The 14928-nt window shown below is 52.0% G+C and overlaps 4 protein-coding genes across 4 annotated transcripts; 3 read left to right on the forward strand and 1 right to left on the reverse strand.

The window, feature by feature from the left end:
* Positions 1–1600: 1600 nt before the first annotated feature.
* On the forward strand, positions 1601–3433 carry MAM_01710 (FAD binding domain containing protein; the record flags this gene model as incomplete). The annotated part of the gene is made up of 1 exon (XM_040820509.1): positions 1601–3433. The coding sequence occupies one exon, from the start codon at positions 1601–1603 to the stop codon at positions 3431–3433; it is 1833 nt and encodes a 610-aa protein (XP_040681997.1).
* Positions 3434–5383: 1950 nt separating this feature from the next.
* Positions 5384–6004, forward strand: MAM_01711 (nitroreductase family protein; the record flags this gene model as incomplete). The annotated part of the gene is made up of 1 exon (XM_040820510.1): positions 5384–6004. The coding sequence occupies one exon, from the start codon at positions 5384–5386 to the stop codon at positions 6002–6004; it is 621 nt and encodes a 206-aa protein (XP_040681998.1).
* A 600-nt stretch (positions 6005–6604) lies between these two features.
* On the reverse strand, positions 6605–8350 carry MAM_01712 (phosphatidylserine decarboxylase proenzyme 1; the record flags this gene model as incomplete). Its single annotated transcript, XM_040820511.1, has 3 exons — positions 6605–7718; positions 7762–7893; positions 7962–8350. 3 exons carry the CDS (start codon positions 8348–8350, stop codon positions 6605–6607), a joined length of 1635 nt encoding a protein of 544 aa, XP_040681999.1.
* Positions 8351–9765: 1415 nt separating this feature from the next.
* Positions 9766–13816, forward strand: MAM_01713 (uncharacterized protein; the record flags this gene model as incomplete). Its single annotated transcript, XM_040820512.1, has 2 exons — positions 9766–13293; positions 13613–13816. The coding sequence occupies 2 exons, from the start codon at positions 9766–9768 to the stop codon at positions 13814–13816; spliced, it is 3732 nt and encodes a 1243-aa protein (XP_040682000.1).
* Between the last annotated feature and the right edge of the window lie 1112 nt (positions 13817–14928).

Genomic DNA, 14928 nt, shown 5'->3' on the forward strand with positions numbered 1-14928 from the left:
AATGGCGGCCGCTCCAACAGGTCATCAATGCATCGCGCACTCCGGACCGTTGACCTTTTCAGAGTTGACAGCGTCCAAGAAGCACGGCCCCAGACGTTTGCCAAGTGGCAGCAGGCTACACCGTGCTGCCCGCGTCTTGGAGCCGCAAGGCAAATTCGAGGCGACGCGATGAGATTTGGGATAGAGAGGCGTGACGCGCCGTGTTGTGTACCGGGAGCTGATTGATAACTTTTCCCTTTGTGCTTCCGGTCTCCCATGTTCCGCAGGAGGGCTAGTCATGTGGCCTGGCGTCATCATGCCTGTTGGGTGTTGGGGCTCCAGGGGGCCAAGGTCCGTTTATCGGGGGAACGGGGCGTGGGACGCACCTGCCTCATGTTGTTGTACTCCGTAGTTCCTAGGTTTGCTTGGCGACTTTCCCCACGCACCTACATGGGCGCCTAGGTTAAGTGCTCGGTACCTACTAAAGTACTTGGTCCCTGGATGGACACTTTGTCGCGTAGCAATAAACCGGCACAAAGCACGCAAAAGGCTTCCTCTTCCGCATCTATGCCTGTAAAAAAAAATGAGTTTGTCATCGGCAACGCGCAGGCAGCCTGCATCGCACCACCGCCGCCTGGTGGAGAGCGGTCTCTCGATCGCGAGTCGCGACCGAGAGGTCGATGATGGCGTGTCAACCGGCAGTATAGCGCGACTGACACAGCAAGCCAGTGGAGAAGGCCCTGTATCTCTCCCCTGTAGGGCCCTGCCGTGGGGCGCATGTTCCAGCCAAGTACTCTGTACTCTGTACTCTGTACTCCGTACTCTGCTCCTAGACAATTGAGGTTCCGAAACTGTCAGGCTAAATCTATCAAACATTGATGATTCGGCCGCCCGAGTAGAAGGCAGAACTAATCTGCAGTGCATTCCCGAAAGGTGCGTTGTAGCGGGCAGGAAACTAAACTGACTTGTCTTCCGGAGCGCGGTTATAAAGTTTGGTGTCTATTGGTGTGGAGGAACTAATAACGTGCAATTTAATTAGTACGGAGTACTCCGTACAGAGCTGCGCGGTCATCAGTCAGCACAGTGTCAAGGGCTGCAGATCGTCGACGGCGACTCACGGCTGTGCATTACAAACTTGTCAGTGTTTGGCACACACCCTCGACCCGCCCAGGGCCCGCTCTCCCTGACGCCCCTCCTCGCCCCCCAGTTCTGGTGTCTCCTTCTGGTGTCCCCAAATACCCTCCGTCTCCTCCTTCACCCGCATACCCAAGGTCTCGCGACTCGATATTCCAATTCACACTCTCCTATACCCTTGTATCTTCCTCACATCGGCGACCCGAGTCCCTTGGCTCCCTCAGTCTCCTTGCGCAGATTCTCGACATTGATATACGACCCCGGCATCGCGTCGCGTTGAATTGCACCAGACTTTTTTCTCGCCGTATCAGAGCGTTACCTATTGCTCGGCCCTGCCCGAGTACCTACTCGTTGTCCGGTGGGTGCGAGAGTACTCGATTCTCAAGTACTTTTCCGTACCGCCGACGGCAAGTCTTTGTGTCCTTGTCTTGCCACGCTCAAATTGCCAAGACCACGCCCGCCAGCGACTCCAACTCCCTCGCTCACCATGACCGAGTCGACGCAGACCCAGGACCTCGTGCCCTCTTCGTCTCGTTGCATCCCCTCGGAGCCCGATGCACCGTCCATTGCGCCCTCGTTAACTTACTCTGAAGAGTCGGAGGACCAGGACGAACCCATAAGTCGAGTCCAACCTCGCCAGCGTCGTGCCTCGACAAGACTCATTGCTCAGAATGCCCGCGACATCCAGCGCTTTACCGGCGAGACGACGGCCGAATTCGTCGGCCGCTGCTGCGGCGGTGGTTGCTGCTTGATGGGGGGCGCTCGCCGTTCCGGCCTTCAATACGAGACCGTTCCACTGCCTGACAATGATGCATTCCGATCCCTCGGACTAAAGATTGGCGATATTCCTACCACCTTGACCAAGATTGTCGAGATGCCAGAAAAAACCATCTCGTTCAAATCAATCTCCAAACCAAGAAGCGCTCCATCCCCAACAGACTCTGCTATTTCACTTGGATTCGATGCAGGCCCCGCGTTGGATAATGCAAGTCTCGGCCAGACTCTGTCATCTACTGATACCACAATTCAGCCTCCGAGATTCGTCCAGCCGCATCCTCCTTACCACGTTTACCCAGCCAGGATTCATTCTGCCCGAGAGTTGACCAAGGATGGCGCCGAGAAGCGAACTTACCATTTCGATCTTGACATCACAGACTACCCCGAAGAAGACGGAAATGATTTCAAGGTCGGCGGTGCCATCGGCGTCATGGCCCCCAACTGTGAATTGGTTGTCGAGGATGTTCTTGATACGTTGATGGTGCCTCGGTTCATTCGGAACAAGCCAGTCATACTGACCACAACCAAAGGTAGATGGCCAACCGTCTGGGGCGACGACAAGGCACGAGAACTAGTGACTACTCGCCGTGACCTACTCACGTGGTGCACTGATCTTCAGTCTTACCCCCCGACAAAGCCTCTTCTCAGGGTGCTTGCGGAGCATGCCACCTCCGAGAACGAGAAGAAGATACTAATGTTTCTCTGTTCATCCGAGGGCCAGGGCACGTTCTGCGACTTCCGCACTGGGCCTCACATTACTGTTTCCCAGCTCCTCAACGCCTTCCCCAGCTCTCACCCCCCCATGGATGAGTTGTTGTCGTGCCTGACACCGCTCATGCCGCGCTTTTACTCGCTGTCCAATGATCCCCACGAGTCTTGCCAGATTCGCAACCAGAAGCGACATCGCCTCATTGAGATTGCCGTTACCGTCCATGAGACCAACGACTGGAAGAAGGGTTGCCGTACAGGCGTCGGATCGGGGTTTTTCGAAAGACAGGCCCGGCGCTACATCAGTGCGCAGGAGGCTGGCGAAAAGTCACCCGAGTTCTACATACCCATGTTCAAGGGCCTTATGGCCAACCCGCTAGCGAGGCAGTTCAACTCTGAGGGCCCAATGCTGCTCATCGGTGCTGGCGTTGGCATCGCTCCCTTCCGTGGCTTCGTACAGCGACGGTTGAAGCAGGCAAACTGTGCCAACAAGGTGTGGGTTCTGCAGGGGATCCGCGACTCTCTTGTCGATGAGATTTACAGCGGTGAATGGGGCGTACACGAGGACGAAGTCAAGAGAGTGGTGCAAAGTCGCCGGGGCGAGGGTCGATATGTGCAGGAGGAGGTGCGGAACCAAGCCGACCTGGTCTGGTACATTGCCAACTCGGTGGACGGTCGCATCTTCGTCTGTGGCAGCTCCAAGGGCATGGGCGAGGGGGTCGAGGACGCTCTCGTCGATGTCGCCATGTCAAAGGGCAACCTGGAGCGCGACGAAGCCAAGAACTTTTGGCAGCTCAAGAAGGAAGCCGGACAGTACATTGCTGAGACATGGTAGAGTGCCGGTTGCCCTGGTCATGGTCGCCCGTCAAAACGGGCCGGGCTCGGGCTGTACACGGCCATGCCGGCTGTGTTGTATTTTTATGGGAAAATAGGGGCTAGCTGGATCGTGGCCAACAAGATCTGCTATTCTTTCCCGTTTGTTTTACTTTTCTGGTGTCTCCTATCTGGCTTCTAAAAGTATGGATGGGCTTTACGATCTATACATACAGTCGTCAAGGGCGCAAGCATGGGTTCGACACAGGCCGGCTTGGATTTATTGCTCATCATTCATGAACGGCATCATGGCGTTGGTCTTTTTGGGACAGATATCAATTATGCGGCGGGTTTTGTGTGCTTTTGCCGTGTGGAAGCGGGAAGATGTTTATGGCGCATAACGAAGAATGGTGGCTAATTGTGTCAAGAGTGGAAGTTTGCCTCGAGCCTCGAACCAAATACACAAGTTGACCTGCCAGCCTCAGTGCGCAAACTGTGAATCGTGTGTAGGTGTATGTCTGAGTATGTCTGGGTATATCTAGGTATGTCTAGGTATGTCTGGGTAAGGTATATCTGGGTATGTCTGGGTATGTCTAAGTATATCTAGGTATATCTAGGTATATCTAGGTATGTCTAGGTATGTCTAGGTATGTCTAGGTATGTCTAGGTATGTCTGGGTATGTCTGGGTATGTGTTACGTGACAACAGGTCACATACACATACATATCCATTAGCTCAATTAGCTACACATAATCAACTTCATGCAGACAACCTCACAATTGGTAGCAATTGTACGTTCCGACGAGCTTTTCGCCCGTACGACTAGAAACCAGAGCCAGCATTATTTTTATTACTGCAACCACGTTTTCTCTCTATTATTTCGGACTGACTCTATGTCGTCGTCCCCTGTGCTTCCATCGCAATTCATCCTTGATACAGTTCGGTTGGCACGATTTTTGTTAACAAATCATCCTCACATAGGAGACATTCCGACCCGGCACATCCACCTCGCACACGAAATTACTCGTCAGTACGAAGGCTCGTTGGGTATTTTGGACCTTGACTTTCCTACCTCTTGGCTCGAACGACGCCGAACATTTCTGCTATTCTATGGACATTGGGTTCAACAGCTTGATCGACTTATCAAATTCCCTTCGAGAGCGCTTTCCGTAAAGTTGTTGTCGACGAATCTGATGCCAACGTTAAGTTGGTCATGGCGTACCTGAGAGATCGTCTGTGGCGCAAACTTGACATCCCAATCCAGCTAGCCCTTTCACAGGAAAACGTCAACCAGCCAACCTTCCAACCATGTCATCGTCCGACGATTAACTCAAGGTGACCCTGAAGATCCGACTACGCGGGCTGCCCTTGTGTTAGCGAGCTTATTATTTAGACTCAGGCACCTTTACCATGCTAACGCACGATACAAACAAATCTGGGATCAGTGGCCGAATCCACCGCGACTGCCTCGTCATGGCGTTGATGGGTTGATCAACCTCACAATATGTCTGTGTGTGTCTGTGTGTGTCTGTGTGAGTTTTGACGTATTATAGGTATAAAACTTATTGTACTGTAATATGTAATACGCGGACAGCCAGAGCGCAAGCGGGGTGCTAATAAGGGTGCTGACAAACCGCTGACTGCTTTTTTGCATCTTCAAATCGCTCGGACCTCGATGGAGACGCGCCCACCGGTCCACGCCTTGAATAATCATTAATAATCATCGTGGTGGGGCCGCTCCTTCCCTTCGTCCTCGACGGACCAAGATGCGGCTCCCAGAATCAGGAAGACGCTATATAGAGCAGCTGCTCTGGCTCCCCACAAGGTCTCTGCAGTTCCTCATAGAAAACCGCTCAAACATACAAGACATCTGCACGGCTTCACAGACCCTTCTCATCTCGCCGTAATCCGATACACCAGACCACAAGCCAGCATCTCGCCAAGGACGATAAAATTAGAATATAAAACAAAAATGTCTGCCGCCAAGCTCTCCGCCGACCTCCTCATCCAGATGGCCAAGGCCCGCCGCACCATCTACGCGCTGGACAAGAACCTGCCCATCTCGACCAGCCGCATCCAGGAGCTCGTCAACGAGACGACGCTGCACACGCCCTCGTCCTTCAACTCGCAGTCCAACCGGGCCGTCGTGCTCTTCGGCTCCGAGCACGACAAGCTCTGGGACCTGACGACGTCGACGCTGCGCGCCATCGTCCCCGACGACAAGTGGAAGCCCACGCAGGACCGCATGGCCATGTTCAAGGGGGCCGCCGGCACCGTCCTCTTCTTCGAGGACCAGGACGCCGTCAAGAGCATGCAGGCCGCCTTCCCGGCCTACGCCGACCGCTTCCCCGGCTGGGCCACGCAGAGCGCCGGCATGCAGCAGCTCCTCCTCTGGACGAGCCTCGAGCTCGAGGGCCTCGGCGCCAACCTGCAGCACTACAACCCCCTGATTGACGAAAAGGTCGCCGCCACCTGGGACCTCCCCAAGAGCTGGCAGCTGAATGCGCAGCTGGTCTTTGGCGGCCGCGCCGGCGAGCCCGGCACCAAGGAGTTCAAGCCCCTCGACGAGCGGGTCAAGGTCTTTGGCGCCTGACGGGATGGCATTGCATGGCGAGCGAGCCGCATATGATTTTTTCAGCCCGTGATACGTCGTGGGACATGTCTCTTCTTCCTCCGTCTGCCTGCTGGCTTTGCACTCGGAGGGGGTTGGGGCTGGGTTGGTGCTGCCATTCGGATGGAGCACGTCACACATGCTTGTCGTGCTTGCAGAGCCCATTGTCGCGACTTTTTTCTTTGTTATTTGTCCATAGACACGGAGGAATGCACTAGACTTGGAACGGGTTCACCAGATTCAGCGCCAGCAGTTCAGGTGCTTCTTCGTCATGGTATCATCGTAGATGTAGAGTAATAGACAGGAGTGGGAGCTTTGCCACACAAGCCGAACAGTGAGCGATGTGTGTTTCATGCAGTGCTCACCTGTTTCTTGACCCCGGTGTGAAAAAGACACGTTTAGACGGGGAGTTGAGGAACTCTTCACCCCCTGGGTGCAGTTGTTATTACATGGATGGCTCGTTCACACACGACCTTCACTTGTATGCGCGATGCAGCCTGTCTGGCCCGTCACCTCACGCACAGGACCGGCCGCCATATCAACACGGACAGTTATAAAATTACATGAGCGGGCGTTCCCGAGCTACTCGTCGACAACTCGTCCAAGGGCTTGTCCCATCTTGATCTTCTGTCCCTTCTCCACTGCCCAGTGCCAGCCGCCGCTGGGCTTGCCCCCCTGTGCCTTCTCAGACGGGGCCTCGAAGACCAAGACGATGGTGCTGCCCAGCTGGAACCCGCCCATCTCCTCGCCTCGACGGAGGGCGTGGCCGTGAAGGATCGGGCTGGCCGCCTCGTACGTGGCCTCGGCATAGCCCATGTACGGCTCGCCACGTTTGGCCGCCTCCTCGGCGGCGTGATCGGCAGCCGTGTCCGTCAGCAGGCTGTTTGTTCGCAGCTCGCGGTCAAAGTTGATCTTGATGGAGCCGACATTTGTCGCCCCGACAGGCACGTAGCTGAAGAAGCCGTAGCGCCACCTGCCCAGCAGCACCACGCGCTCGTTGAGGGTAAACAGGCCGGGAAGTGTCCGCTGCAGGTACGGCGAGACGCTGTACAGCTCCCCGGCAAAGTGGCGCCGTCGCTCGACGACCCAGTTTGTCGGCGAGTGGAATCTGTGGTAGTCGCCGGGAGCCAGGTAGATGACGGCGTAGTAGAGTGAGGTGGTCTTGTCCGCGGAGACGATGTCGTACCAGGGCTTTTCCCCGAGGGCTAGCTCGGCCCGGACCTCGGACACGGCCCCGGCAGAGACTTCGGTCGACTCGTCCGTTGCCGAGTGAGGCTTCTGAGCGTCGGGCTGGCCGGACAGCAGGTCAGGGAGCGTGTAGGAAATGCCGTTCATCTTGGCAAATTCCTCCTCCTGCTTGACGATTTCCTCGTCTCCGTGGGCTACACTGCCGCCGCTTTGGGCAGATGCAGAGCTTTGGCCCGAGGCGATGCTGGCGGTGGGCGAGTTCTTGCCCAGCAACGCATCGACGCTATACGTCATCCCCTTGACCTGCTCGATATCTCCGCCCTCTATTCGTCCATACTGCAGGATTTTACCGTCCGCCGGGGAGAGCAAGGCGCGGCTGTCGGGATCGAGAGGTCTCGCACCCGGTTTGAGCGTGCGGTAGAAGAAGGCAGCCAGGTTTGGGTAAGCGTGTAGATCAGGTTCGGATACCTCTTCAAGGCTTTGGACTGAGATTAGAAATTTGCGAGGGCTAAGAAGTAATTCATGAAGTCTTGGACAGCCAAGGGACTCACTTGACGCCGAATATAAAGGAGTAGAGCTTGAATCCGGGCACGCGCAGGTAGTACGGGATGGTCAGTTCGTTGAACTTGCCCCAAAGCCGCGAGATGGCCTTGAGAGGCAAAGTCGACATTACTTGGACTTGCCTGGGGTGCGACATCGTGTTAGCTTCGTCGCGAGAGACAAGAGCGATACAGGGTGACGATTTGCATACCATGGCCCGTCGGGTCGGATCCTATGACGCCTTTTTGGCTGCTCTGTAGGCACACCGCCCTCTTCCCGCCGTCGCTTCTCCTGCTCCCTGGCAGTGACTTTGTAGAACTGCACCAGACCGAGAAAACCGATGCCCACGCCAACAGGGATGTGATACCAAGTAATCTTGCTGTTCCGGAGTGCCTCGCCCAGGCGCTGGGAGAACCTGGGGCGTCTGCCGGATCGCGACGAGAAGTTTCGCGTGGCAATCGGCGTTCGCAGAGGGTATTTGGAGCTCAGCATGAGCGTCGTCACATGCTGGTCTGCGCATCTGGAGCATCGTCCGCGGATGTTGGCCAGGGCATGGCGTCGCAGGAGCTGGCCGGAGCCAACTCCCAGAGCCGCCATCATTGTGGTGGACGGGAGGGAGAGGTGTTTCGAATGTCGTGGACTCGATCAACTGAGGAGCGAGGAAATTGGCGAGGCTAGATGGTTGGCATTGAATTGGATGAAGCCCCGGCGGCAATTCGCAGGACCTGGGGGGCTTGGCTCGGAACAAAAGTCATGAGGGACGGGTGACATGAAGTTATTGCCAAGCCAAGAGTGGAGTCTGTCCAGTCGGCTTCGGGTGACAGAAAGCAAGCGGCCAGCCGTCACAGTCTCTGGTACCACATCACGTGCTGCATCCCTTCAAAAAGGTTACCCCACGGTTCAGGTGTAAGTGTAGAAGGCAACTTCATACACACTTTCTTCGTCTACCTTGATTGATCAGTTGCTCTGCTATGAAGCTTGCGTGTGTCTTCAGCCCCTGTATTGTCATTCTTGCTCTGTCACGATACCTCACATGGTAGCAATTTAGCCTCCTGCATCTTCTGGAGCTGACCATGGCACCACTTAACGCAGCATCATCGCGATGCTTGGGACGCAACGCAGTTTGCAGTCGCCCGCATGAAGATCTACTACGACGAAAAACACACTCCTCCAGCTGAATTACACGTTGATTATTTGGTTGCTGTTACATAAGGTGTCAAAATGAGTACCCACAGGTCTAAAATTAAGATACCGGTACATCCTTAGGTCCAGACGGATAGGATTGTACTATGAGATATTGCGTCTTTTAACTACCTGAGTATCGACAAATATCGCAAGTGACATCTATAGGTACCCAACCGGGGATTATTTTATACCTTTTTGTATTATGTCAAATTGGCGAAGCTAGGACATGATGGCTATATCACCTTGACAATCAGACTAAGCTTTTCCCATCGACGCCTAGGACCCTTCCCTGTCCTCGAAAAGATTCTTGCGATATAATATCCTCCTTCCAACCTACTTGAAATGGCGACCTCAGATGAGTACTGAACATTTGGATCCTGTTGTACAAGCTACGAAACATGCTAACCCCCCTAGGACTGCTGCTCACAAACGGCCATGGCAAAATTTATTGTTTGAAAGGATACTTTCCACTCTTTCTTCAGACTTCGCTGCCAACTGTTCCCAACTGGCTGCACCTGTATTACCCACAAAAAGTACACCCTAGCAAGTACTCTGTTGTTCACATCTACGTATCTTTTGCCTCACTTACCTGCTCCCAGCTTCACACAGCTGTTGACAGCTGTTGACAGCTGTATCGCCCACATGAGATCTTGCATTGCTTCCCACGCTTCTCTCTCTTCTTTTACCTCCTTACCTTTTCTCTCTTATACCTCATTTTATCTCCATTTCCAATCACCTCAACTGTCAGATCATTTCTTCGGGATTGCCCCAATTACGAGCCCAGATCCCCTACGTTGGCACCACAGGTCGAACCCTCTGACAACGCAACGATGAACGACCTTGACATGACTTCGCGCCCCAGTGACCCAGCCAACTCGGTCACAAATGAGGTCGAGGACCAGCATGACCAAGAGAGCAGTCACATCTCGTCTCCAATTGACGAACTACGTCGTCTGTGTTTCCATGGCCAGCCTGAATATGTTCTCCTTTATGAGGACCACCTACTGCGTCACACCCCAACTGACGCTATACGCCAATTGGGCAGAGGTTGCGCTCCAGGTTTGCGAGTCCAATTTCAACTTGCGATCGGCCCATACGTTGCCAATCAGATCACCCTTGCATTCGTGATCCGACAGGATGGTCAGGAATTCCGACTTGCAACGGTTGGCATTCCCTTGAGCAACGCCAAATTGACCAGCAAGTTGTTTGACACTAGAACGACCATTGATCTCTTGGACAACATGCTGCGGAACACTTCACAGGAATCAAATTCCTCTACAGAATTTCCCGAATCGTCGAACAATAGTGAACTTCCTGATGAACACTTTCTGGAGCACACCAGTCCGGGAGTGGTCCATCTGCAATTGACAACCACTCAAATCGGTCACGCCATTCGCAAGTCTTCTGATCTGTGGCAATCAGAATGTCTTTCAGACACTCAAAACGCAATCATGCAAACGATCAATGACCTCATCGATCGCGTCGAGAAGAAATCATCCCATGTTACATGGTCATTCCTCCTGCCTGCACCAAGTCACTGGCCAGATCATTGGGAATTCGAGTTCAATATGAAAGACGACTCTTGCAACCCTTTTTCGGTTTTCCTTGGTGGTGCCCAAAACATCACGCAACTTGATCACACTACTGTTGATGTTGATAGCGCCGACCGACCTCTGAAACCTGTTGGCCCTTGTTTCACATTCACTGACGTCCATCATTACGTTACCACACACATTGTCTCCTTGTTCGATGCCATAGCTATGGAAAACATTCTCTCCCGAATGCGCAATGACATCACATTTCACACTTGCATTATCCCCTTTCCCAATAGCTTATGGTCACCAGCACCTGACGACTTCACTCGTTACGGCGTTACAGCAGACAACGAACCTATCTCCTTCCTGGTCGTTCACAAACCAACAAAGCATTCTCACCTCCTTATGCCTAATGTAGACGAGCGCGTCACATTGTACTTGGACGTTCGCCAAGACTTGCATAAGTCCCCTGACGTTGACCGAACGCCGGCTACAATCAAGCGCATTGCAGAGTTTATTTACGGACAATGCTGTGCGTTTGCCAGACATTCTCAAGTGCGTGTGGCTCAATTGAGACAAGAGCATATGAACAGCAGTGCTAAACACAGGAGCACTAATGTTTATGATGACTCTGGTAAAGCTGAACCAATAGCAGAGGAAGATCTCCTTGAAGATTTTGATGAGGGTGAAGCTCTTGACTTAGCCTTCACACAAAAAGTCGTCCCTTTTCTTGTTGATTATATCGGATGCGATTCTATTCCTGCTAATATCCTTTCACGTTATCCTGAAGCCTCCAATGAGGAACTGCGAAAGTACACGGCAGATGTTCTCGCCCTTGACTTTTACCCTCGGAGTGATGCTCCCATTTTTATGGAACGCATCTATCAGTGGGTAAAAAATCAGAGATCGCCTCCAAATCTTGTTCCTAAATCCGACGTTGGATTCCCATTTCACGGCAGGCGAATCTCACAACCGTTTGGAGTCTCTACAAGTGCCGTCTTCTTCAAAGTTGATCGGCCCAAACAACCCAAATGGCCGGGTTCCTTTGAAGCGCCCTACATCAAGATACATCTCAAAGATCACCCAGCAGTCGTCTCCTTCAAAGGCAACACTGATGAAACGCTGGCGCTTACCTATAATGTTGAAACTGAACATCTCATTCGTACGATTGTTCAAGTGGCACAACGAAACACGACGGAACGTGTTGCAATTCGTGCCATCAGCGATTGTGCTGGTCTCGCTTCTAAATCTCCCACTTATGCCCTCTTCCAACACTTTTTCGCATTCCAACAATTCCCTCGAGAGCACATGCGCGATCTGTTCGAATGCTTCCCTGGTGTTGCACGCACTTACGAAGCACGCCGGTTCTCTCAAGATCTTACACCTCAACTAGAGAACATTCGTCAATCTCGCGCTGGCGTCGTCTTCTTGATCGGATACGCTGGCACCGGAAAGACGAACGCATGTTGTCAAATCCTCGTTGCAGCGCAAGACGGAGGTTACATTCCTGACGCCGGATGGCACAATGAATGGAACTCGGACAGAACTCTATCCCCCATTACCATGCTCCCACCCTTAGACCCAGCAGTCCAGCATGAACTGGATCAATTGGACGTCGTCCCTACCCTGCGCCCACGGGAGACAACGGCGTCTAAGACCTCTGCCTGCGTGAAGATCTCCGGGAACGTGGCGGTGGCATTCGACCCTCCTAAAGGATTTAGACCTTACCAAGTCGAGGATATATCCCGCCAAAAAGAGATCTCAAATGCCGTTTTGTTCATTGCCGCACAGAACAACCAGGCAGATGATGCATTGGCACGACTGTCAGCGCCTCCTTTTAGTCGCGATACTCTCCGCGCATACTCATACTCCCTGGAATTAGACAACATTTTTCGCACAGAACCTGTCCCGCCAAATTGTCTACCCCAACCAGCCTCCCTGTCTCCCTCAAGTCTCAAGTTATTCTCAACGTCAGTTAACGCTAAGGAAAATTCCCGTCATCAAAAACGCGGTCCTGCTACAGACCCACGCTCCTGGTCCAATCTTGCTGTCGCCTTCGCCCAGAAAGATCCAGAAAAATGGTCTGCTATCCTGGAAGCTCGAGCGGTCCGCAACGAAGATGTCATCGCCTGGCAAATGAAGAAAACAGGAGCTATGGCCGAAGCTCGCAAACTCTTGGATGTTGTGCTCAAACGTCATCAGGTCATTCTTGTCACAGCTGTTGTTGCCGCCGAAATTGCTAATCATCACCCCACCTGGTCACCCATCCTTGTCCTGGTTGATGAAGCTGGACGTATTCCCGAAGGACTTGCACTTGTACCCTTGACCAAATGGCCCGGCATTCCCTGCATTTTCAGTGGTGATCCTCATCAGTTCCCCCCTGTTGATCCCACACAACATCAAGATTTTGCCTTCGAGCAAGATGACGATTTTTTTGAATTCCGACCATTTTTCAATCAAGTCGGCACTAGTCTCCTTCAGCGAGTTGATGCCATGGGGTCGATGGACCTTCTCCTCTACAGGAACCACCACTCTGAAGGCACTTGCATTGATTTTGTCGCCCAGCGCCTTTTCCCTGGAAAAATGACAGTCGTCAAGCGAAGCGGATCGGAACAAGCGGATCGCGCACTGCAATGGTGGCGACAGTATTTGCCTAACACCACCTCGACACAAATCCTTATTGATTTGAAAAGCAAGGAGCAAATGAAAGGCAAATCGTTTGTGAACCCAACAGAAGCTGAATTCGCTGCTCACCTTGCAGTATATATGATCAACTCCCTCAAGCTTCCTCGCTACGAAGATTTAGTGAACAACGCCTCTACAGTTCGTCTTGGTCGCGTACTTATCTTGACACCATACTTGCAACAAAAAAAACTCATCCGATCCTTTATTGGCAAGTTTAACAAATACATGGTTCATCCTGATCTGATTGACATACGCACATCAGATGATTCTGCGGGTGCTCAAGCTGAAAGTGTCATTATTTCACTTGTCCGCACCAACAGACCGGGTTTTGTTGGCGACAAATTTCGTCTGAATGCCACCCTCTCCCGCCCGCACTATACCCAAGTTATCTTGTCTAATGTCCCCTTCCTTAAAAAACAAACGAATCATCTTTGCAAACTTTATACTTTTCAGTCAGAACGTTCCGCTATCCTTCGAGTATCTCACACTGACAAGACATGTTTTAAATGCCTCTGCTTCGGACATGTGTCTAAAGATTGTCCTTTCAAACCCGTCTGCAATATGTGCCTTCAAAAACGCGGCCACCGCTACGCTTGCCATGGCGCCCATGACTGCAAGCACGCTTCGGCGCATCGTCACACACCCCAGAGCGACGTCCTGAATGAATGGTTTGCAGCGGACAATGTTGAGCGGAACCCACTAATGCCCGTCACTAAAAACAGTCGAAAGCAAAAGCGCAAAAGCGCGGGTGACTCTGGATGAGATGAACTGTTGAAGATGATGGCCGGGACATTGATGATTTCGATGACATGTAGATCGAAGATTGCTTTGCTGTCCACAATGACTTAGCTTGAGATGTGGTATACGATTGCTTGGTGGCGCACGATAGCTTTGATATTCGCAGGGATAGTTTGTTAGAGTAGATCCAAGCACACGAGAGGACTTTTTTACAACAAAGATTTTTTGTCACAACGCGAACGTTATTATCTATTGGCGGCAATATGTAACGTGACACTATTTTGTATATTAATGCCTACTATACTACAGGTAGTATACTACACAAAATAGTATAGAGTAAGACCTTTAAAAGTAATATATGTTTTGTCTATACTACACTACATTAGATTTAAAATGTAATATGTTACAAAATATTATATAAAATATAGTTGTATTTACTATTTTTAGTTCTAAGTGTATGTAGTAATATGTATTTTTTAGTGTGATAGTGTTATTCTCTACATTTACTATCCCACACGTGACTACTCGCTTATTCAACAGAAGAAATCTTTAGCCGTCCTAGAAGGGCATCTTGATAACAGAGAAACGGTGGATCTCAAAAATGCCCGTCACAAACAAGCAATCCTCTACCTCACCATGGGTACTTGAAGCGCATTCCACCTAGTGTTCCAGCTTCTTTTCAAGTTTGCGACTGCAGCGAGCAGGGACGAGACTGATGGATTTCCCCCGATACGCTTCCGAGTCCTGAGATTGACACAGGTTCCACTTTCCAGGAAACATGTCAAACAGACGTTGTCGCAAAAGGTGACGTCGAAATTGGATACTCAGTCTCGTGGAGAAAGACGCCTGCCGTCACGGCCCTCAACAAGTACCAGTCAGTAGCTGGCCTTTCCTTTTTTTCCCCCTCCTCTTCCTACGAGTTATCGGGGTTGAATCACAGCAAAAGAGCGGCATGATCTGTCAAGTCGAGGCGAGACGAGGCGACGCAGAATGCCTGCCTTGTAGTTGTGCGCTTAATGGCTATGACTGGGCAAC

This window comes from Metarhizium album (genome assembly GCF_000804445.1).
Source record: "Metarhizium album ARSEF 1941 chromosome Unknown scaffold_2, whole genome shotgun sequence".
Classification (NCBI taxonomy): Eukaryota; Fungi; Ascomycota; class Sordariomycetes; order Hypocreales; family Clavicipitaceae; genus Metarhizium; species Metarhizium album.